Here is a 23,778-nt window from a genome sequence, read left to right as displayed (position 1 = left end):
AAGGTGTGAGGGAGCTGGATACAAAAAGGTAAGGGGAAATTTGGTTAAACTCCCATGCCTGGTGAACTGGTACAAAAATTTAGAAGCATGTGCACCACAGTTCCATGTCACCATTGCTGCCCCTGGTGATAAGTTAATATGGTTAGGCAAACTGTGACAACAAAAAGTAAACTAAAAATTTTAGCTTTATATTTTAGACAAATGGTTATCTTTATCAGATATGTTGCAATGGATGGAGATGTTCTTTAACAATTAGGACAAGCAGTGAGACACTATGATCTTTATCTGAAGTCCTCAATGAGCCCACCCCTCCCATCCACACCAATCAATGTGTTAATCTTACCCTTGATCTGCCCAACGCCACTGTTCCATAATGACCCAAAAGGACCTACCTCACGAGGCCACCAATTGAAGGTAGGATAGGTTTTGAATACACTTCTCAAGATGTAAATATGTACCAAAGTATGTTTGTAAAAATATTGCTACCTAATGTTTGTTTTAATACTTTTCCCCTTCTTTTTTTTAAGCCTTTGTACATATGGACTCACAGACAATCTGGCCAAAACCCCTAATAAGCAAATTTAATAAAAATTAATTCTTAAGATAAACAGATTTTGGGGTTCATAACACCAATATAAAAAATTGGATGAGATGCATAGTTTTTGATTTAGAGTGTATCTAAATACACTGCAAATACATGTTTTGGGTTCTGGATACCTCTGGTAATACTTAAAGTATTTGTATGTATTATTTTCTATCAGGTATTGCATGTTAGATACAAGAAAATGCATTAAATGCCATATGTTGCATATCCGTTGCGTGTTGGAAATGCATAAAGTTAACTATGAATTTCATCGAGTTCCATTATGAGAAGCATACCATTGCGTAGTGGAATACTGGATACATAGATAATTATTCAGTAAAGTGCAGATCCCAATATGTCCCTAATCGGCAAATAATGGATTTTGAAAACATAAATTAGCATTGGTACTGACTTGTCCGGTTTGAATATTGCGCCATAACTCCACTTTCTTTTGTCCCGTGTGTTGACATCACTTCAGCTCTCAATCTTATTCACCAATCATTTTAAGCTAGGTTCATAATCTGTAGTGTGGTTTTTTTTAAAGAAATGTACACCAATACTTTCTGAACCTGAAAAAAAGCAAATAAAACGTTTTTTTTTTTTTAGTAGAGAAGGAAAATCACCCGACACCCTGATTCAATCTAGAGGGAAAATACAACGGTTACCCCAAATTATATCAACATCAAAAAATGTTCGAAGGTAAACTTTAATGCAAGACTAAGCCACATACAAAATATCAAGGCAAAGAACCAATTACGACTAAATGAATTGGCTTTTTGCGACGCATAATTCTATGGTAGTCAGCTACAGGAAATTAAAACATAAAAATGCACAGGCACCATTGACAAAGGGAGTATTAGCACTCTTGGGGGAGCCTGATGTGTCGATGAATCTTCCTGAAGATGACTGAAGTCAACCTGCATATTGTAGATAATATTTTTAGTATAGTGTGACTGAGTGTTCATTATTTGTTGTTTGTAAGTGACCATAAGTTATGAATCTTAATGATAATGAGTGTGAGTGTGTGTGTGATTACAAAAGAACATAGTAATGTACTGTATATCATTATTTCTAATTATAATAAGCTATCTGTAAGATAATTCATACATATATCATGTTTACGTAATAAACTAAATACTGTCAACAAAGTGTGTCTTTTATACACCTTATTTTGACATTATATTCGTGATTATGAATATCCACAAAGCTGAACGAAATTGAAATCGTGTTTAAATGTCCGTAGAATTTTGTCCGGGATTTCTCAGTTTGGGAGTACTGTGCAACATTCCCATGTGCATCTTTACAATACTTCAAGCGCCTCCATTTTCCTGTAACTTTAATTTTTTTATTACCCGTTGTTCAACAAGGTTTCATACAAGGTATTTAATCAAATTAATTCAAGATAGTATACCTCTGAATATATATTTACATGGCAATACATTACATAGAAAATATATTTAAGTTAATTGCACAAGACTTCATTTACAAAGATGCACACACACACACACACGCACACACACACACAGAACAAGCAGGATAAGTTACCTGTAGTGGTGCAACAGCAGCAGCAATAATCCATCAGTCAAACATTAATTAACAGTAATCTGGTCATAGTTTCTGCTACTGACAGCTGAGAAGCTAACATCCAACTTCATTTTTATGTACAATACTATCATTAAAAGCATCATTTGTACAGAGTAATCCCAAATACAAGAACTTTGAGATACTATGAATGTGAGTGATAACTCTAGATCAATTGCAACAACTCATTGCACACAATTTCCCATTTTAAAATCTTCCTTGAACCATATACATACACTTTTTACTGGATTTTTTATCAGTTTATAAATGTTGCTTTAACATTCTTTACTTTCATCTTCCAGGTGAAACTTTTGCAATGTCATAGATCACTGCAAGGGTCAATCAAATATGTATACACTTAAGAGTAAAAAGTAGTTTCCAGCTACCATATGATAAATGTACAATGGAAAACCCGTCATTATATTCAAGTGCATCTCTTAGCCCACTGCATCAGTTCCTGGTTCAAAGATCCATTTAAGTGGAAGATTTCCTGTAGCTGTCTGCATATCACCTTTTGGGCTTTACACAAGACTTATCACAGTTTATGTATATCTTTGATAAACCTTATCACAGAGCAAGTTATCTCTGCATGTACTAATGTTGCTCAATAACACATATACTGTATATGGTATATGGCATATTCACACTATCATAACTATAAAATCACATCATTGTAGTAGGAAGTGAAGGTAGATTCATAAAAAATTGGCTAAAACCTGTTGATTTAGAATATATCAACAGTGAAAGTTAAAAAATCTGGACTCCTTCACTCGGACATGATCAATATTTATCACTGCTATTCACATAATGTTTGGCTTAAAATAACCTTTTAAAAAATTCTAAAGTAATATTTCTTTCTGACTACTTTATTTACAGCACACAAAGTCTTTAAAGTCTTACAATTTCAATACCTAAAAGTTTCTCCACAATGGGGGTGACTCGTACCAACACCACACAAGAGCAGGTATCAACAATTGCACGACTGCATGACCCCACAATGCAGCTGTGAGCACAACTCTCAAATTCCTCTACACTCAGTTCTAATGTTTCAATAGTCCGTGCAGAAATAATGAATTCTGCCTGAGTCATTCTGAGGAGGGTTAAGAGTTCTAGCATAAGGTAGTACTTATGAGGTCGGCCATCAATCTCATATACATCCAAGAGAGGTACCTCACTCGTCTCTAAGGTCACTTCCTTTAATTCCCCTTCTTCATCTTCTGAGTCATGATTTTCTTTCTTAACTGTGTTGTCACTCTCCTTTCTCTCCATACTTTCTGGTGCTTGTTTCTTTTCTACTTCTTCTTTGTTGTTCTCTGTCTTAGTTTCTATTGTAATTTCTTCTTTTTTAATTAAGTCTTGGAGGTTATCCACTTGAAGTAGTGAGGGGTGTTGGTCTGTCTTTGAATAATTGTTTTCTTCACTGATGGAAAGGTTTTCAGATTTTCTTTGTAAATTTGTCTCACTAGTAGTTTGAGCCACATCTCCACCTGGTTTTGTTATACTATTACTTTCAAGATCTTGTGATTCTAATTTTTGTTTGTCTGTGTCATTGGAGGATTTTAAATGCTGGCACAATGGTACACTTTTACTGACAGGGATATTGCTAAACAGATCACAGCCTTGCTCATCAGGATCTGCAAAGGAATTAGGATGCAAGGATTAGGACAAAATGTTCACATTTAAACCTACTAACATACCCTAATCCTTGGTGTATTTTATTTTGAGGCTTAAAATCTTTGATCTCCTCAATACTGTACTGCAGTTTTGCTTTATAAGGTGTCATTATATTTCTTCCACCCATTACAAAAGCTCTTTTCTTTTTATCTACTATATTCCTACAACTAAAAGAAAAACCTATTAAACAAGAATTTAACCCTTAGGCCCCGGGTGATGTTCCAGAACGTCCGACTGGCTAACCCAGGGTGACGTTCCAAAACACACACCTTTTCCTGCCACTGTTTAAATGCCCAACGCGGGTTATCAGGTTCCCGTGTGACTATTTGCCTGTCACGCCACATCTCGGCCACAGGGAAGCTTCCTGTATGTAAGTACCTACTTTTGTTTGTTTCATTTTCTTGTTTGTCCATTTTATCATGCTGTATCAAAGTAATATTGCTAAAAGCAGTGTAGTTGTAATTTAGTGTAGTATTACTGAAAAATAATACTATGATTATGTTATAAATGTATTTATTTCTGGAATTATTATTATTTTATGTATTACTTGCTATACCAAACACAAAGACAGCTGGTGACAGACCGTTGTGTGTCCCCAAGCACTTTTTATGAAAAATAATGCAAAAAAAAAAAAAGTAAATGAATTATTTATTGGAGAGAAGTATTATGATCATTAAATATATGCATTATTGGCCACTTCAGACACAGAGACAGGCTAAAAATAGCCTTCTTATCTCCCTCCCTCTTCCATGGTCAGAGGGAAGCTTCTTGATAAATAACTTCTTTTGTTTGTTATTTTCATTGTTTGTCTATTTTATCATGTTGCATCAAAGTAATATTACTAAAAGTTGTGGAACTTTATTTTAGTTTAGTATTACTAGAGGCAATTTTTTTTTCTTTTTTTTTCTTTTTTGTACACCCTTACATCCTGTGTAAGGTGAAGCACAGAAGCGTTTACAGCACCCAACAGGGGAGCATGCTAAGTTCATGCTTGCCTTTATGTCTCATGAGTTAAGAGAGTAGAAGCCTGAAGGGTCAAGGGTATAGAAGCCTGAAGAGACAATCGTTTTTGTCATCAAGTTATTGGAAGCTCCAACAACTTTCCCTGAATACGAATTCGCATCTTTCGATTTACGACAGGTACCTACTTAACTACTTGGTGAACAGGGACCAATTGGGGCTAGGAAGTATGTCCAAACAACTTTTCCACCGGCCCGGGAATCGAACCCGTGACACCTCGCTTGCGAGGCAAGAGCGGTACCGCTTCTACCACCGGCGCCCCCACTAGATGCTAATGATATGATTATGTTATAAATGTATTTTTTGTGGAATTATTATTCCGATAATTATTTGTATGACCTACGTGGTCTCCCAAACATAAAGCCTGACGACAGACTGCGTGTGTTTGTCGCTGAGAGCTTCTTATGAAGAGTAATGCAAATAAAATAAAGTATAAATGAATTATTTATAGGGAATAAGCATTATGATCAGTAAATAAATACATTATTGGCCAACTCGGACACAAAGGCAAGCGGGAAAATGACCCCGAATTGCGTAGTGACAGCAAGCGCTTGGTGTAAAAAAAAAACTTTCCCCTTATTTGTCTCGTCACTGAGGCGCCACGGAAGAATATAGAGGGACAATGTATAGTTTTTCTTATGTCTTTTTTATTGTTTTATCATTTAAGAAGGTTAAAATTTATTTTGATTAAAGTTGATTTTTCTCGTTTTACCCCGCGTTGGGGGTATGGCTGGCGGCACCCTAGCCCGGGGCGTAAGGGTTAAGATTTACTGAAAAAGTAGAGAGGGTGTACACACACTTAAGAAAGAAAACAAGACGAAGAAATCCTGAAGGAGTATTCCTAGTTATGATACAGGATATCAAATGGATAGACACACACAAAATTATAAATGCAATGCTGCATTTATCATAATGGTCTGATTATCATAATGACAAATGTAAAACAGATGTTAAACTTGTAGGGTTGCCTTTACATTGCAGGAATAAGTCATGCAACAAGACTCTTCAATCCTAAATAACATTTAAAATATTTATTTTGAAGACAATCTTTGTAAATAAACTTACCAAGGAGCCTTGAAGGGCCATTAAAGTACCACATTTCACCAGTCCGCCCCTTAAGATCATCTAGGTAACCTTCGATGAGTAGTGTGGTCTGGACATCAGCGGAAAGAGCAAGGCAAGTTTGGCCAGCATAAGTAGTGAGGGCAGGGTCAGCTCCATATGCCAGCAGGAGGCGAGCAAGTTCTCCATGCCCATTTTCAACAGCTTCATGAAGTGGCCTCATTCCTTTGTAACCAGGAGCATTGACATGAGCACCATGAGCACAAAGTACCTGAAAATATGAATTCCATCATGCACTGATTTCAAGAGCAATACAGTATACAAAGAAATCAAACAAATCCAAATTTCAAAGACTCTTTATATGCTACATGTATAGATTTTTGTCTCTACAACGGATATCTTACATAGATGTACAGTATAAACCTTTGGTCACACAAATCTTCACAATCATTTACATAATACTGTTGTACTACATGTAATAAAGTAAAATAGTGTCTTTAAAATCTTTGGTGAAACACCATATTCACTTAATATGAACATTAAGTTCTGGGTAAATAGGAAAGGCATTATTCTGTCAGGTAAGCCATACAGTAAAAACCCCATAACCCCACATTTGAAAAGTTGGCATGGCACTGAATTATCATTAAATTTTTTAGTAGTCGGAAAATTGCACTGAGTCAGCAAGAGCAGAGTTATGTGTGAGAACTTGGCAAGCCAGCCCATGTCAGCCTCCACAGAAGTTAGCTGCTTCATGGATACAGGCAAACAAATGTACAGTCAGGGTCAAAAGTCTTGAACACTTGACAGTATTTGGCATGCAAGTTACCAAAGATCTTAGGTATTCAGGAGAGTTTTATCCCATTTTGTGGTTCAGGCATAATATGTGATGACAAGTAGTGTCCATTGATCTTGGGATACTTTTACTTCTACTTGAGTAACTTTTGCCAATGTAACAATACTTTTACTTAAATAACAAAGTTCGGTACTTTTTACAACTCTGGCTATAAGTCATATAGGTTGGCCGTTTGGAGACACGGATTACCACAGGGGGCAAAGGAACACGTTTCCGCAACTGTAACTTAGGCTCATTTACAGGATCAAGAGGACCAAAAGTTTTCTTCGAGCCCTTGATATAGCACAGAATATTGTTCACCCCTACAGGACAAAACGATAAAAAGAGTGAGGTTTATAGCATAACTCGGTTGAAATTCAACTAAAAGTTCCTCAATTAAAGAAACCCCATCAAGGCCATTTCTGATACGAGACATCTTTGTCATAAAATACAAGGAAACATTTGAAGCAATCTGAGCATCTGAAATGGAAAAGGGCATAGTAGTTCCAGACCTCCCCTCCAACAGACCATTCCTAACTGCATTCAATTTTTTTCTGAGCACTGCCACAAGAGGTTACTCGACTTCTGTAGTATTCAACTTTGCGTGGCCTCACTAAACAAACAACAGCCCTATGCACAGTCATATACTTTGATCTAGTACGGTCTGTTCGCTGCCTACGCCACTCTCATTCAGTACTTCTATGATCCCTACGAAGAGAACTTATAGATGAGTCATTCTAAGGAGTCATCTCATACTGTAATTCTCTTTGTGACCTCCGGACAATAATGGTCTAAAATGGACTGGAAGATCATCGTTATGGATTTTAATCATCTCATCAGAGGACAAAACAGAGGGGTCGACCCATTTCAAAGTATGATCGACTTCCTGATCAATCATGGTCTGGTCAATATTTCTATAGTTCCTGAAAGTAAATGTTTTACTGTAAGAAGGGGGTCTTGGGACATTAAAACCAAAAGTAACCAAAGCATGGTTAGACGGCTGGATCAATGAGGTCAACTACAACATCTAATGCACAATCACAATCAGCAGGAGACAAAACTATGTCTAGAGTGTGTCCAGAAAGATGTGCTGGACACAACATATGATTGTCAAAATTGTTTAGATCAAGAATTTCCAAGAACTCGGAGGAAAAAGGTTTCAGAGATGGGATGTTAACCCAATATTTCAAGTTACCACAGATTCACTGCCCATTCCTTCCTGAAAAAGTCTCAAACAACCAGCCAAGTTGATCCACGAATTTCCTATTTGTACCTGGGTGACCAGGATGATACACAACTGCAATTCTAATAACTTGGCAATGAATATTTATTAAAGCCTTCAGAAATTCAAAGGAGGAAAAAAGAGCCACTACTAATCAGTCTAATGTTGAGCAGGGACACAGAATAGATCAGTGCCACTCCACCACCCAGAGTTCTTGTAGCAGTCTGGGAATATGAAGAGAATGTGTCTTGAGAAGAGCATTACGAATAATGTTAACATCTCATTCATACAACCACATTTCAGTTACACAAAGGATATCCAAGCTAAACTCCCTCAGAAACTCATTAACATGACACATTTTGTTTCAGATTGCACGGACATTAAGCAGACCGACTTTTGAAGAAGTAAAGTCAGTGTTTTCATTTTTTTTTTTATGTAGGGCAATCTTTATTTGATACAAAATAACTGACTGACTCGGGTGGTATTGTAAGAGTGGAATAATTTGCACAGCAGGGTGAAGTCTTATTTGAGTATGTCCATGACTCATGGCTGCCTGCACAGAAGGCACAAACTGGAGAACCAGGCTGTCAGGGATAACCTGAAGCAAGGTATCCAAATATTTGGCAGTGGTAGCAGTGAGTGACCCAAAACCTGTTATGTTCAGTCCAACATAACCATATCCTTTAAACTTTATCTATGGAAATTTGTATTTCAGGCGAAATCTTCATGACTGTGAGTTTACTTTATCCTGTTACCTTTCTACTGTATTAAAAAAGATTTTACAGGTATTGCAAATAATATAACATATACTACACTGAATTTACTACAATACTGTATACATGGTATTATAGTTTTACAAAAGTAAATTTCTATGAAAATTATAGTTTTCTAATATGGGTTTAATAACAAAGTCTATCAGATCATTCTCCTACACTTTATGTGGTTCACATTATGGGTGTACGAGAGAATCTTATGCCCCTTGTTTACATACAGTAACTGGGTCTGATGCTAAAGCAAACAAATTTCCTCCTTAAAACAATGACTTTTGGCAAAAAAGGCAAACACAGACCATTGTAAAAAAAAATATATATATATATATATATATATATATATAATGTACAGAATTAAGAAATATACCTGTGCAATATCCAAATGACCTCTGTTGCAAGCCTCATGCAATGGTGTGTAGCCTGCATTATCACGAACATTTATGTCAAAGTCTGGACTCTCTGCACAGTAAACAACAACATCCTGTGAAAGCAAAGATTTGAAACTTACAAACTATATTCCTTGTACAGTAATTTAAAAATTTTAACATTAAATACTTAGCAAACCAAATTTAATCAAACTGCAAAATAAGCCACCTTAGTTTGAAAAAATCTAAAGTCTGAATGTTGGTCCAGTAACTCATTAAAGTACAATCATTTACATTTTGAACAACAGTTGACAAAAGACCTTGGCCTTAAACAGACTTTGGTTTTGTGCTCTACATTTTGTCTAGTGGTGTTTAAAAACATGTCAACATGCCAACATTATGTAATTAAATACCAGAAATTCATGATCAACATCATTCACAATAAAAAGACAATTCCGTACAACATACTCAAGACAAACTAACACCAGTTTAAAAACCCAATATACTTGTACAGTACAGTATAGTATTATTTTTCCTGCCCACAAAGCTTCTGAATACTGTATGTGTCTTTCTACTTACAGGAAACTGCTGATAATATTGTTATGCAAGTCAAAAGGATTAGCTAATCGTTACTCTCCCTACCATGAAAAGATTTGGTGTCCCTAAATAAACAAAGAATGACTTACATGGTACTGAAGTCTGGCAGCTTTGTGCAAAACAGTTTCACCCAGCCCTTTGTTGACAACCCAACTCCTCACCTCTGCAGCCACATCCCGGCTTTCTTCAGGCCAATTCACATGCTTGCGTACAGGCTGTTGACATAAGAAAGTATTAAGAAATTTTATCCATATAAATTTCAAAGAATTTTTTTTTAATATCTATTAATTACACAATTTACAAGTCACTCATATATACTGTACACAAACCAATACAGTAGTTATAAGTACTATAATTCCATCAATCTAAACACTGATTACCCAGTTAGCCAAAGCAAATGGTGCAGAACACTTCCGGGAATGAGAGATTTCCAGAAAACGTGATGATTCTTTCAAAGCCGGAAAAAAATCCCTCATCCCCGGAATTTTAGGGATTTTTCCAGGTAACAGAAAAATGTTCTTGTAAATTCCAGAAATTGCATGTTAAATTATCTCTCAAACCCGGAAAAATTCCCCCATCCCAGGAATTTTCCGGGAACTGGGAAAATTTTCTCAGAATTTTCCAGAAAATGTGCCCCTCAGAGAAAATTCCAATTCCGGCTATTGGAGAATTCCAGTTTAGAGGGATTCTAGCTAATGGTGATATTACTGTATTTCATCTTCAAACTTAAATAACCATTGGCTTTGCCTGTCTACTTCTGAAAGTTTTATTTTTTCTCTTTTCCTACTTGGTACTGTATATCAATCGTCCATACATATTATTTTCATGTGATCCAATCTTCTGAAATCTCAAGTCTGAGTTTACCAAGAGTATATTTCAAAGGTTTATTTATATCCTAGCAACTGCAGCTGTTTCAAAAAATTCCTGGGTTTTGCTTATGATTTTTAAAACTGCAATCATACAGTAATACCTCGGTTTAAGCAGTTCTCGTTTACGCGTTTCCACATTTACGCTGTACCCCGCCAGAACCAGAATGCCCAATTTACGCGGTGCATCTACTCATATACGCGGGAAGCGGTGCGGGCAGGGTGCCCACAAGGTCGCCCAGTCATCAAAACATTACCGAGTTCTTCACCCGCCACCCACCACAGCCAGCCCAAGTCAGTGATAGTGAGGATATGGACTTATATGAACTTTGGGGGGTTTGACAGAGGCCCTGCAAGCCTCTGTGGTGGATAGTGATACAATTGATACAAGTGATACAGGTGAGGGCCAATAATCTGCCCTCTGCCTCGGAATCAACCCCTCATCCCCGTGTGCCCAGCCATCTTTTCTACTAATGTAAGTGTTAAAAAACCTAATATTATAGATATTTCTCTTAATTATTAATTGTGTGTGCATACCATCATAAAATTAAGATGTTATTTTTACTACAACGTAGGTATTGTGTCTGAAAAAGTGGAGTTTGGGAGTCGGCCCAGTCTCTATTTCAATTAATCCCATATGTTCTGTTATTCCATTTACTCGTTTCTCGTTTTACACGCTACTCCGCGGGTTCAATTGACAGCATAAATCGGGGTATTACTGTATACAGTGACCCCTCGTTTAACGAACACCTCGGTTAACGTAATTTCGATTAACGAACTGCCTTCCATAAGGATCTTCAATTCGGTTAACGAAAAAAAATTCGGTTAACGAAGTTTTTACGAACCGACCTCAACATGTTTTCGCTTGCACTGACCGGGCAACCAGCTTTAGTATCAGTCCGCCAATACATTAATCGGTTCTAGGGCTTAAATTCCTTACTATTTTAGTAAATATCAAGAAGTTTATACTATTCAATAATTTTAAAAGTTTAATATTCAATTTTTTAGTCATTTTAACAATTATTGAACAAAATTGAAGGTAAAGTGACTAGTTTAATGCGCGGCATCCAGCCTCTTAACACAGCAAACAGGCGTTAGTCTCTCTCTGTTTTCACTGGAGGTAACATCTTGCTTGAGACTCTCTTCAACTAAACGCTTTTTTCTGTGTTTCCAAGCAAATTATTGGTCATTTTGAAAATTATTTTACATATTGACAATATATAGTGCAGTGCAGTGTTATTTTAAAGAAAATATTCTTTATTTACAGCTAGTTTAACTTTGAAAAATACGTGTTGCCATTGTTTGAATCCAGCATGGGGCCTAAGAGATCAAGAAAAGCAATTTCAATCCAAATAAAGCAGGAAATAATAAAAAAACACGAACAAGGCATTAAATCAAATGCGCTATGCAAAGAATATGGCATGTCGGCATCAACTGTGTCGACAATTCTTGCACAAAAAGACAAATTTAAGGAATTGAACATGAGAGACAAATCTACAAGTGTTTAAAAGTAGATCCCTAATCGTAGAAACTGAGAGGTTACTTATCATCTGGATTAGGGAAAAACAGATGAAAGGTGATTCAGTTTCTGGTGATTTCATTTGTGAAAGAGCCAGGGAGATTTATGAACATTTAAAGGCAGATCAACCTGGTTCTTCAGGAACAGAATTTGAAGATTTTCGGGCTAGCAAAGGCTGGTTCGAAAAATTTAAGAAAAGAAGTGACATTTTAAGTGTTGTTAGGCATGGTGAAGCTGCTAGTGCTGATAAAGAAGGGGCAGCAAAGGTTTTAGTTGAATTTAAAAAACTGATGGAAGAAGAAAATTATCTTCCACAGCAAGTGTTCAATGTGGACGAAACTGGGCTGTTCTGGAAAAAGATGCCCAAAAGAACATTCATCACCAAAGATGAAGCCTCTTTACCTGGGCATAAACCCATGAAAGACAGTCTCACTCTATTGCTTGGTGCCAATGCTTCAGGGGATTTCTGACTGAAGCCTATGGCCTCTACCCTCCTGGCTTAAGTGTTCAAGCAACAGAAAGATAGTGGGGCTTGGAGTTTGTGGGAAGTCAACCATGAGCATGGTGACAAGACCCAGTTCTTTAATGAATGGGCTGTTGATGTGTTTTGCCCCTCTGTCAAGAGCTACTAACCACCAATAAACTTCCTTTAAGGCTCTTCTCCTCATGGTTAAATGCTCCTGGTCATGACCCTGACCTTGCCAACAATTTGGAGTATCAATTTGACTTTCTGTGAAAGTATTGTTTTGCCTCAAACACTACATCCTCCCATACAATAATGGACCAGAATGTAATCAGCAACTTTAAGAAGTTGTACATGAAAATCATTTGGGAGGTGTCATCAGGCAAGCACCACTGATCCTGAACCTTGCTGAAACAGTTCTGGAAGACTGGTCAAATCCTGGAAGCTGTAAAATTGATTGTGTCATCATGGCAAGAAGTCTTGACAAGACCCTCAATTCTTCATGGAAAGCACTGTGACCATCAATGAGTCCACCATGATTTTGAGGATTTGAGGAAAAACAGGGAGTTGGACCAGGAGAATTGTGTCCATTGGTCAGTCATTGGGCGCGAAGTGGAGGAGAAGGATGTGGAAAGGCTTGTGATGTCTCATGAGGAGAACTTACTCTACAGTGACTTGAAGCAACTGGATGAGATATTGCAGTTGAGGGCTGGCAGTGGTGAGAGGAAGTAGAAGTGATGACCATATGTCAGCTAAACAGTTGAAAGATGTGATTTACTGCTAGGGAGAGTTCAGGGGAACTGGCCAAAGCACCCAGAAGTGGAAAAAAACTGAACTAACTTTGTGTCATGTTGAGGGACTCAGTACAGTCTCCTTCTTTAAACATAAAGTTAATGGTGAGGGAGGACAGGTGCCCACAGACCCTGGTGACACTTTCTTCAGTAAAGGCAGGAGACAGATGTAGCCCTCAGCCTTCCGCTAAGGAGAGGATGTTCATGGTGGAGAAATCTGTCAGTCCAGAGGGTTCTGACATTTTCATGGAAGGTGACTCACACCTTCCAGAAACTGGCTCAAATGCTTCCTACTCACCTCCACTTCCTTCTACTATTCTTCCTTCTCCTCCTCCACCTCCCTTCAAATGCACATCATCATCATCATCCAGGAGCCTTCTCCTTACACACCTCCAAAGTAAGTAAATTTTTCTACCATTTTGTTGAAGTTACGAGGAAATTTTCAGTGAGCTGGAACCAGTGCCCAAAACCCCATTGGAGCAATGGATTTAGATCAACAAACTTTTCAGTTATGAAACACATAGACAGATTGAGTTGAATTAGCAGATACTATGTAATATATATATGTATATATATATATATATATATATATATATATATATATATATATATATATATATATATATATATATATATATATATATATATATATATATATATATATATATATATATATATATATATATATATATATATATATATATATATATATATATATATATATATATATATATATATATATATAATCACAATCTGATAAGATAAATCTTGATAATAAGATCGGTCTTTATTCAGATGTCTTGATAAAGTAGTACGATTATATATATATATATATATATATATATATACACAAAATGTAATTAACTTCAAATTAATCTACTGTACAGTACTGTACTCACAAAACATAATTTAATTTTCCAAACAGACAACAGTACATACAGTATAGTAAAGGTTAACTTACCAAGCGTTTTCTAGATGGAGTCGCTTCATCATCAGGCTTCACTTTTTTCTTCTTACGGATATAATCAAAACCGCTTCTGAATTTGCGGAATTTCCGTCGTACCCTCTTAGCTGCTCTAGGAACAGAAGACTCTCCAAGGACAGACTCAGAGCGCTCACTGCGAAGTTCAGAATCATCGTCCTCGTCTCCTTGAGCCAATACAGACCCACCAGGAGTACTTGCACGGCTTACAGGTACAGGAGAACTCTCATCTTTTACTGGGAGTTTTATATCATCTTTCTTCTCTGCTTTCTTTAATATTTTTTTAGATTTCTTAGCCTCAGCTTTCTTCACAAGATGTGGGGGAATGTCTGTACCAAACACAGATTTTACTGTTGCAGCATCTTGAATTTCTTTAGCTTTGTTGCGGGTTCTTGATTTATACAGGATTGGTGTAAATTCATTAATTCCATTTTTAGTCACAACGACTTCAAAGTTATCTCTATAGTTAGTAACTGTTTCTTTCCTGAAGAATGTGGCAATCTTAAGTTGATCAGGAGACATATCTTCAAGATCCTTCTCTGTTGTGGGCATTCCAGGTGTGGGCAAGAGTTGAGGTTTGTTTGTAGCTTCCAGTATTGGTCTAGGTTTGTTGAGGTACAGAGTGTTGAGCTTTTTGTCATTATATTTACGGCCAAACTTTTTCAATAGGCTGCTAGCTATTGATCTTCTAGATACTGGGATACTGTCAGATGCTGGGAGGTCTGTTCTCAGACTAGCAAGGGAGTCCATATCTGAATCATCACTGGCCATCATAGAGGGAGCTACTGATGGTGTTGGTGTGAGGCCTGTAGGAACTCGTTGAGTACCAAAAGCTGGGAATGGTCCAAGATTGAATTTTTTGGATGCAAGACCACCTTTGGTGGTATCGCTGCCTGCTTCTGCTGCTAAAACCTTTTCGAAAAATCTTTGCATAACACTGCTAATCTCTGGCCGTGCTGCAACCTTCAATCTATCATCCTCAGCTACTGCCATACTTGTCTTGATTATTCCAGATTTACTACGAGTATTTTTGGCAGGGGATGAGGACCCTTGTCTAGAAGGTGAATCTTTACCAGATTCACGGTCTTTACCTTTTTTGGGTGTACTTTTACTTGGCGAGACAGGGCCTTGGTGTTTGGCAGCCTGGCAGAGTTTCTTAGGAAACCTTGCTGTTAGTTCCTTGTATTTTTTTACATCAGTCTGCCATCCATGGAGGAAATCATCCCCTGCTCCAAATTGAGGCCTTTTCCAACAATGCCTAAAAGCCACCTCTTGAAGATTTCCCAGTTGTTTTTTTATGTCAATATTTACTTCATTCAGCCACACTTTCATTTCTTTGACATCATCTCTATTTAATTCTTCGTCGCGTATCTTTTTCAATTTATCAATCACAGAGTCATTCTCAAAGTCACCTTCATCTTCAAAGACCATAGCCTTTTCTTCCTCCTGTGTTTCTGCGTCATCTGTTTTTTTATTTGTATTCTCTTTATCTGTGGTTTCATCTCCATCTTTTTCCTGTACCACTGGCCTATTAGCAGCGCTTTTATCCTCAACATCACTCTTTCTCAGATCCTCACTCTCATCACTCTCAACTATAAGGTTACTCTTAAGATGACTTTTCTTCTTAGTTGGAATGTCAGAATTTTCACTGGAGTCTTCAGCAGACTTCCTGGTCTTCCTTTTGCTGCCTTTCTCTCTTTTCTCAATTATTTTCTTCTCTTTTCTCTCACTTGTTTCATCAGAGTCTGAGGAAGAACTTACACTAGTTACTCGCTTTCTTCCCTTAATCTTCTTTGATTCTTGGAGTTTCTTCTTCATGCCTCTAGTCTTTCTAGAAATTATTTCTGTATCCGACTCATCATCCGAATCATCCCTTTTGCGTCTTTTCTGCTGTTTCCTTCCTGTCCCACCTTTCTTCTTGCCCCTTCTTGTTTCAATACTCTCTTCTTCATCTGATTCCCAATTTTTCTTCTCTTTGTTTCTTCGATTCTTCAAAGGTATGTCTTCTGAATCACTTGAGTCTTGTTTCTTTTTTCTCTTCTTATTTTTCTGTGATGCTTTATATGTTTCCTCTTCACTTGATGATTTGTAACCCCTTCTTGTTCTTCGTCTTGGAATAACTTCTTCCTCTGATTCACTACTATCACTATCCCATTTTCTTCCCCTTCTCCTTGGCTTCTTTTCCTCCTCCTCCTCCTCCTCACTATCTGACCTCTGTTTTCCTTTTCTTCGTGGCCTGGCTTCCTCTTCTGATTCAGAATCTTCACTATCAGAGTCATCACTACTGATGCTAGAACTGCTGTCACTACCACTGGCACTGGCACTGCTGAGGGAAAAGTCAGAGTCTTGTTTGTTATTTGGTTTGTTTTCCTTATTTTTTCCTCTTCCAAAGCTACTTTTTTTGTTTTTCCTTTCTGTTTCACTTCCACTGCTTACATATTCTTTTGTTATCTTCCTTGAATGACCTCGTCTCTTGTCTTTTGATCTTATTTCTCGCTTCAGTTCTTCTTCAAAATCACTCGCGTCCTCGTCGGGAATCATTTCTGTGGCACTTTCATCTGAATGTGATGCATAAGTTAGGATTAAACGTTCAACCTTTTTATCCTTGATGCTCTTGAACTTCCCACGGAATTTAACTGGAGGTTCTGGTTCACTCTCTTCCTCCTCTTCAGCATTATCCATAGGAGGAGGCACAATGAGATCATTGTCAATAGCTTCTTGTATTTGAACTTTCTGGAGATATCGCCTTCCAAGAGTTTTGCTTTTCTTACTTGTTACTCCTTCAGGATTCATTGCTAGATCATCCATAAATTTGTTTAGACTGAAATCCCATTCATTTTCTTCAGAGGGTTCTTCCTTCTTGACTGCACAGGGATCTGGTTCATTTTCTTTCTTAAGTATAAGTGACTCGAGGCTTTCAGCACTTTGGATTTTCTTATGAAGCTTCTCTGCTAAAGCTGCCTTGCCTGGTTCTAGCACCTTGCTTGTTGACTGAGGTTGGTCTGATTTATTACTATCCTCTTCCTTGAATTCAAAAACATTTGAATTCTTTGACCTATCTTTGTAATCAATAACATGAGGAGTTTGGGTGAGTGGTTTTGTGCTTTTATAAGTTGAGTGTTCAGTTGTATCAGCAAGATGAGGTTGATGAATGCCCTGAACACTTGGGGGACAATGAGGCCAAGGATCCATTCTGACACTTGACTTGCCACTCTCTGCATTTCGAGGATCGAATGCTTTTTGTTCACCCTTTGTACGTATCCGTGATAAATCACAATCTTGAGGTGCTCTGGGATTTACTGAAGAAGGTTTAGGGTGGTGACTGGTGGGATCAAGCTGACCTTTTACTGGTCCCATATCTGGCCTGGTTGCAGAATATTGAGGATACATATACCCAGGGTATTGAGTGGCACCAGGAACATTTTCAAGTTTGACAGATGGATGTGGAAGCCTTGGAGGTTGATAATTTGGGTGTTGGGCATGGTGAGGATGACCCTGAGGAGGATGAGGGTGAGAGGGATGAGATAGATTCCTATGTGCAGGATGAGATGAAGGAGGTTGGGAAGTGTGTTGCAGAGAGGCCTGGTGGGAAGAGTACATGGGATGACCAAGCTGTGTTGGATGGGGTAAACGCATCTGAGAAGCATGAGTCCTTGGAGACGGAGGTTGAGAATGCTGTCCATGGGCTCGAGAATGATGAGCATGAGAGGGATGGGGTTGGGTTTGTACAGGGTAGGGATATGGCTGAGAGGGGTGAGGATGGGAATAAGGTTGAGAAGGATGGGAATGGGGATAAGGTTGAGAAGGATGGGGATGCGATGGATGAACATGGTGTGACGAAGGATGGAGGTGAGATTGGGCTGGACGAGGGGAAGTCTGAGATGGTTGGGTGGTGGCTTGAGAAGGATGTGGGAGTGATGGGCGAGGATGGGATTGAGAGGTGTGGGGATAACTCTGGGATGGGTGAGGAGGAACCTGAGAAGGGTGGGATGGAGCTTTGGAGGGATGTGGTGGGGGTTGGGTGGGCTGAGAATAGCCATGAGAAGGATGAGGTGGAACTTGGGAGGGGTGAGGATGGCGAGGAGTTTGAGAATGATGGGGAGGGGCATGGGAAGGATGGTGAGTGGCCTGAGAAGGATGGTGAGGGGCCTGAGAAGGATGGGGAGGGGCCTGAGAAGGATGGGAGGGGCCTGGAGAAGGATGGGGAGGCCTGAGAAGGATGGGGAGGCCTGACATGGGAGGGGCTTGAGAAGGATGGGAGGCCTGAGAAGGATGGGAGGGGCTTGAGAAGGATGGTGAGGGGCTGAGAAGGATGCAGGGGCTTGAAGGATGGGAGGCCCAGAAGGATGGGGAGGCCTGAGAAGGATGGGAGGGGTATGGAAGCGATGGGAGGCCGAAGGGATGGGAGGGGCAAGGAGAAGATGGGGAGGCATGAGAAGGATGGGGACGGACGGAGAAGGATAGACTGGCTTTTGGGAATGATGGAGAGGAGCCTGTGAAGGATGGGGATAGGTTTGAAGATATGGGTGGGTTTGAGAAGGATGTGAAGGTGCTTGGGAAGGATGGGGAGGGGCTTGAGAAGGATGGGGAGGGGCTTGGGTAGAACGAGAATGGGGTTGAGAAGCATGAGGGGGAGTTTGGTTGGGATATGGAGAGACTTGAGTGGGAAGGTGGTGTGCATGGGAAGGGTGAGGTGGTGCTTGAGAAGGACGAGAAGGAGCTTGGGAAAAATAGGAGGAAGCTTGGGAAGAATGGGGAGGAGCTTGGGAAGAATGAGTAGGAGCTTGGGAAGAATGGGGAGGAGCTTGGGAAGAATGAGTAGGAGCTTGGGAAGAATGGGGAGGAGCTTGGGAAGAATGAGTTTGAGATTGAGAAGAATGGGGAGGAGTTTGGGAAGAATGGGAGGAGCTTGGGGAAGAATGGGGAGGAGCTTGGGAAGAATGGGAAGGAGTTGAAGAATGGGGAGGTGCTTGGGAAGAATGGGGAGGTGCTTGGGAAGAATGGGGAGGTGCTTGGGAAGAATGGGGAGGAGCTTGGGAAGAATGGGGAGGTGCTTGGGAAGAATGGGTAGGTGCTTGGGAAGAATGAGGAGTTTGGGAATGATGGAGAGAAGCTTGGGAGGTATGAGGGGAGGCTTGAAAAGGGTGAGTTGGAATTTGGGAAGGATAGGGGTGAACCTGTGGTGAATAGGGATAAGCTTGAGATGTCTGAGGGTGAGCTTGAGAAGTGATGGACTGGGATAGGTGACCCTGAGTGGAATGGCTCTGGTGAGGATGGACCTGTGATGATTGAGTGTGTGTTGGGCGGGCCTGTGATGGATGGGCTTGTGGAGAGAGAGGCTGAAAGTGATGGGACTGTAGTGGATGGGCCTGAGGATACTGGTTCTGGGAGAGCAGTGAGTGCTGCTGCATATTGGCTTGGGTTGGGTGACCCTGAGGTGGATGATCCTCCAGGTGATGGGCTGAGCGAGCCAAGTGAGGATCAGTGGGTCGGGTAGGGTGGGGTTGCAATGGGTGGGATGTTGGGGTTTTAGATGGATGGCTAGGATGTGGTTGAGATGGATGAGGGTGTGGGGCGGCTGTTGATGGTGGTCTGGAAGGTGGTGTTAAATGTGGTTGGTAAGTCTGATGACCTGAATAGGGACTAGGAGGGAGACTTCCTGGATAGCTATGACTTGAATGCTGCACTGGAGAGTTTGTTGGAAGCCTCTGTGCAGGGTGTGGAGAGGACTGAGGAGTTCTACCCTGCTGTGATGGATGAGGAGAAACTCCAGGACGTGGAGAAGCTGCCACTGAATGTGGGGAAGCAGATGGATGTGGTGATGCTGCTGGATGTGGGGATGCAGAAGGATGGGGAGATATTGAAGGATGTGGTGAACTAGAAGGATGAGGCGACATTTGATTTGACCGCTTGTTTGGATACAATGCATGAGATGCTTCATTACGCTGCTGGGCATACATATATGCTTGATGAGCTGCCTGCTGCTGGCTTAGATGAGGAGGTGGTAGAGAAACTCCAGCTACTGACTTTGTGGTTTGAGGAAGATTAAAAGGTGACTGCTGTGTTGCTGACCGTTGTTGCTGATGTCTCTGCTGCTGTTGTTGATGGTAATGCACCTGACTTGTAGTATACTGATAATGATAGGATTGTGTCACAGATGTAGTAACAGGAGGCTGAGAAGAGTGACTACTACTGTGTGATAGTGGAACCTGTGGCGCTCTGCTGGTGGCTGGCTGGGCATAAGGCTGATGCATTTTGCTCGCTATTGAATATGCCACACTCACTTGCGGGTGGTGGGCAGAAATCGTATGGGTTGACTGGGAGTAAGGAGTCTGAGGTAGTCTTGTGTCTGGAGGACGTCCATAAGTTGAAAAAGGATGGGGAGGTTGAGCAGAAGGAACCCTTGAACCTTGCTGAGGTAAGGTGGTGGGGACGGAAGTTGGTATAGAGTACGGTCCTGGTAAATATTTTGTTTTATCACTGTTGGGTTTGGACTGCTCAGGTGTGTTTACCCACACTCTGTAAGGATCAAAACCATCTGAGTGTTTAGCAGGTATATACTTTGATTCCATGACTGAATTTAGATTCCATTTGTCTAAGCTTAATTCTTTCCTGTCATAATTTGAGTCTCTTCTTTCAAGACTTGAATCTCTTCTTTCAAGACTTGAATCTCTTCTTTCAAGACTTGAATCTCTTCTTTCAAGACTTGAATCTCTTCTATCAAGACTTGGATCTCTTCTTTCAAGACTGAGATCTCTTCTGTCAAGACTGAGATCTCTTCTTTCAAGACTGAGATCTCTTCTTTCAAGACTGAGATCTCTTCTTTCAATGCTTAAACCTCTCCTTTCTATATTGGGATCCCTATTAACTCTTCTTTCTAAACTTAATTCTCCCCATTCATTACCAGAATCTCTCCTTTCTATACTTGGTTGTCTTCTGTCAGACTCTCTCCCATATCTATCCTGTTCAGTTTTTAGTGTTGCGACCGCTAAGAGATGGTGACCACGATCAGCTATAGATTCTTTGTGTCCACTATATATAGATTTATCATGTGGATGACTTTGAAGATGAATATCAGCTAACTGTCGAGACGGGGTGGCTTGCTTGTTAGGTGGTGTGTGACTTCTTCGAGGTAGCTTCGCGTAGTTCTCTAAATATGGTGGGTCACCTGCCCGTTTGGTGGAAAATAACAAGTGAGAATCCCGGACTGCAAGAGGACTGGATGATGGCAGAGGACTAGGGGAACCATTCACCCCATAAGGGGAAGGTAAATGACTGGGAGGTGTTGCCCTTGGTGCCCCTGAAATACTTGGGGCAACCTTGGGTACATCTCTGTGTATTGTAGATGAGTCCTTGTTAGGTTTACTAGACGATGTAACAGGAATAGAGCTTGGGGTGATTGTGAGTGAGTCACTCCACCTTGGTTTTCAATAGCTACTGCACTCATTGGAGAAATTCTAAAACTTTTTTCAGGATCTGGAGCAGTTGAGTCTGGGGTCTGCTTCAGAGTCTTGACAGAAAGATCTAGAGCAGAATCTTCCTTTGGGCGAGAATCTGTCGTTCTCTCTGGAGGTTCTCTCTGTTTGTCCGAGGAATACGAGCTCTGAGAGCCATTTGGATATAATGGACTGCACGTGACCCAAAAAGGTTTCTACACTTCTTCTAATATAAGGGTCTTCTGATCGTCTAACACCTGTTATTTCTTCAGATTTCTTTCCTAAATAGAGAGCATCCTTGGAGCCGTTCACACTAATAGGGGTTATGTGGACGGATGGCGCCAGTCTCTCCAAGGGCTTGGCTTCAGGAGCTCTATACAGCGGACTCCACTGTTCATGATGGAAGTTCGCTCTTGGGTCTGGTCGAGTTTTAGATGAAAATTTGCTCTCCAAGTGACTTTGAGTATTAGAACCAAGAGACTGAGGACTAAATGGATGAGGATATGCCCTCAAGTCACTGGAAGGAGCAGACTGGGTACTAAAAGGTCGTATAGGAATTTTTGAGTCTCCTTTGAGGGTAGACTGTGTGTTATATGGTCGAGTAGGCCGTAGTTCTGCTGCACTGGGAGCTTGGGTTATGGACGACCAAGAGTGCGACTTTCTGCAGATACAGACGATTGTGTATTGTATGGTCGATTTAGTATGCGAGGATCTATTACATGAGATGGTTGGCTGCTGTATGAGCGGGATGATGTCCGTGGGTCATATAAAGGATTTGAGGGCCGTGTGGTAGCTGCTGGTGCTGATACCTGGTGGCGGAAATACCGACAGCCACGAAGCGTGCCTCATTAGAAGTTTTGGTGGTTTGTGGTTGTAGGAAAGTGGCAACACTATACGGTGAGGCAGCTTGTGTATGATCTGGAAGTTTATGTGAGGGAGTATGGTGTGATGGGGCGGCTAGGAGGCAGCAGACCAGGAAGGCTAGTGGTAGGCGCTGCCTCGTTACACCTGCAGGGTGCTGGTATGGGTGGTAGGCATGAGCAGGTGGCAGTGTGGGCGTGGCTGGGGGTGTGGGTGTGGGTGGAGCATGAGTCTGGTCCTCCAGCGTGGATCCATCATATCCACGGGTGGTGGCGGGCAACCCTTGGAAGAACGGTCGAGTGTTGCCCAGAAGAGTCCATCTGCGAAAAAAAAAATATATAAATATATATACTGTATATATATTCATCAAGATATACTGTATTGGGAACCTGGAATATATAAATTAGTAACAAAATCTTACTATAGAAAATAATGATTAATATTAACTAAGACGGATGAGGTTGAGTCCCTGACGCCACCTGGACACCTGTTATCAGAGCTTAAATAGGTTAAGTTAAGATGCTTCACATCTCTTAAGTCCCAGGTAAATTTAGTGTATGAGACTTCAGGCAGGGGATGTCAGGGTCACAAGACACATCAGGGTCACAGTCAAGACACATCAGGGTCACAGTCCAAGACACATCAGGGTCACAGCCAAGACACATCAGGGTCACAGTTAAGACACATCAGGGTCACATCAAGACACATCAGGGTCAGATCAAGACACATCAGGGTCACAGCCAAGACATCAGGTCACAGCCAAGACACATCAGGGTCACATCAAGACACATCAGGGTCACAGCCAAGACACATCAGGGTCACAGCCAAGACACATCGGTCACAGCCAAGACACATCAGGGTCACAGCCAAGACACATCAGGGTCAGAATTCAGAAGACACATCAGGGTCACAGCCAAGACACATCAGGGTCACAGCCAAGACACATCAGGGTCACAGTCAAGACACATCAGGGTCACAGCCAAGACACATCAGGGTCACAGTCAAGACACATCAGGTACACAGCCATGACACATCAGGGTCACAGCCAAGATACATCAGGGTCACAGTCAAGATACATCAGGGTCACAGTCAAGATACATCAGGTACACAGCCATGACACATCACGAGACAGTGTCCATCAGTTGCACGTTTTC

General features: G+C 40.4%; 3 protein-coding genes across 3 annotated transcripts; all 3 read right to left on the bottom strand.

Moving 5' to 3' along the window:
• Positions 1 to 1,983: 1,983 nt before the first annotated feature.
• Positions 1,984 to 18,540, bottom strand: LOC121856576. Its single transcript, XM_042352197.1, has 5 exons — positions 14,307 to 18,540; positions 9,796 to 9,921; positions 9,112 to 9,225; positions 5,924 to 6,191; positions 1,984 to 3,798 (listed from the first exon to the last, which is right to left on the bottom strand). Exons 1-5 carry the CDS (start codon positions 17,961 to 17,963, stop codon positions 3,053 to 3,055), a joined length of 4,911 nt encoding a protein of 1,636 aa, XP_042208131.1. The 5' UTR covers positions 17,964 to 18,540; the 3' UTR covers positions 1,984 to 3,052.
• Positions 18,541 to 18,754: 214 nt separating this feature from the next.
• LOC121856956 (extensin-like) lies at positions 18,755 to 21,754 on the bottom strand (the record flags this gene model as incomplete). The annotated part of the gene is made up of 1 exon (XM_042352750.1): positions 18,755 to 21,754. A coding segment is annotated over one exon (3,000 nt), but the record flags the coding sequence as incomplete, so codon positions are not given.
• A 210-nt stretch (positions 21,755 to 21,964) lies between these two features.
• On the bottom strand, positions 21,965 to 22,934 carry LOC121856567 (the record flags this gene model as incomplete). The annotated part of the gene is given in 1 exon segment (XM_042352187.1): positions 21,965 to 22,934. A coding segment is annotated over 1 exon segment (456 nt), but the record flags the coding sequence as incomplete, so codon positions are not given.
• Between the last annotated feature and the right edge of the window lie 844 nt (positions 22,935 to 23,778).

This window comes from Homarus americanus, unplaced genomic scaffold, assembly GCF_018991925.1.
Source record: "Homarus americanus isolate GMGI-L3 unplaced genomic scaffold, GMGI_Hamer_2.0 scaffold1024, whole genome shotgun sequence".
Classification (NCBI taxonomy): domain Eukaryota; kingdom Metazoa; phylum Arthropoda; class Malacostraca; order Decapoda; family Nephropidae; genus Homarus; species Homarus americanus.
The sequence above is the reverse complement of the archived record's forward strand: the minus strand, read 5'-3'. Positions and strand labels throughout refer to the sequence as shown.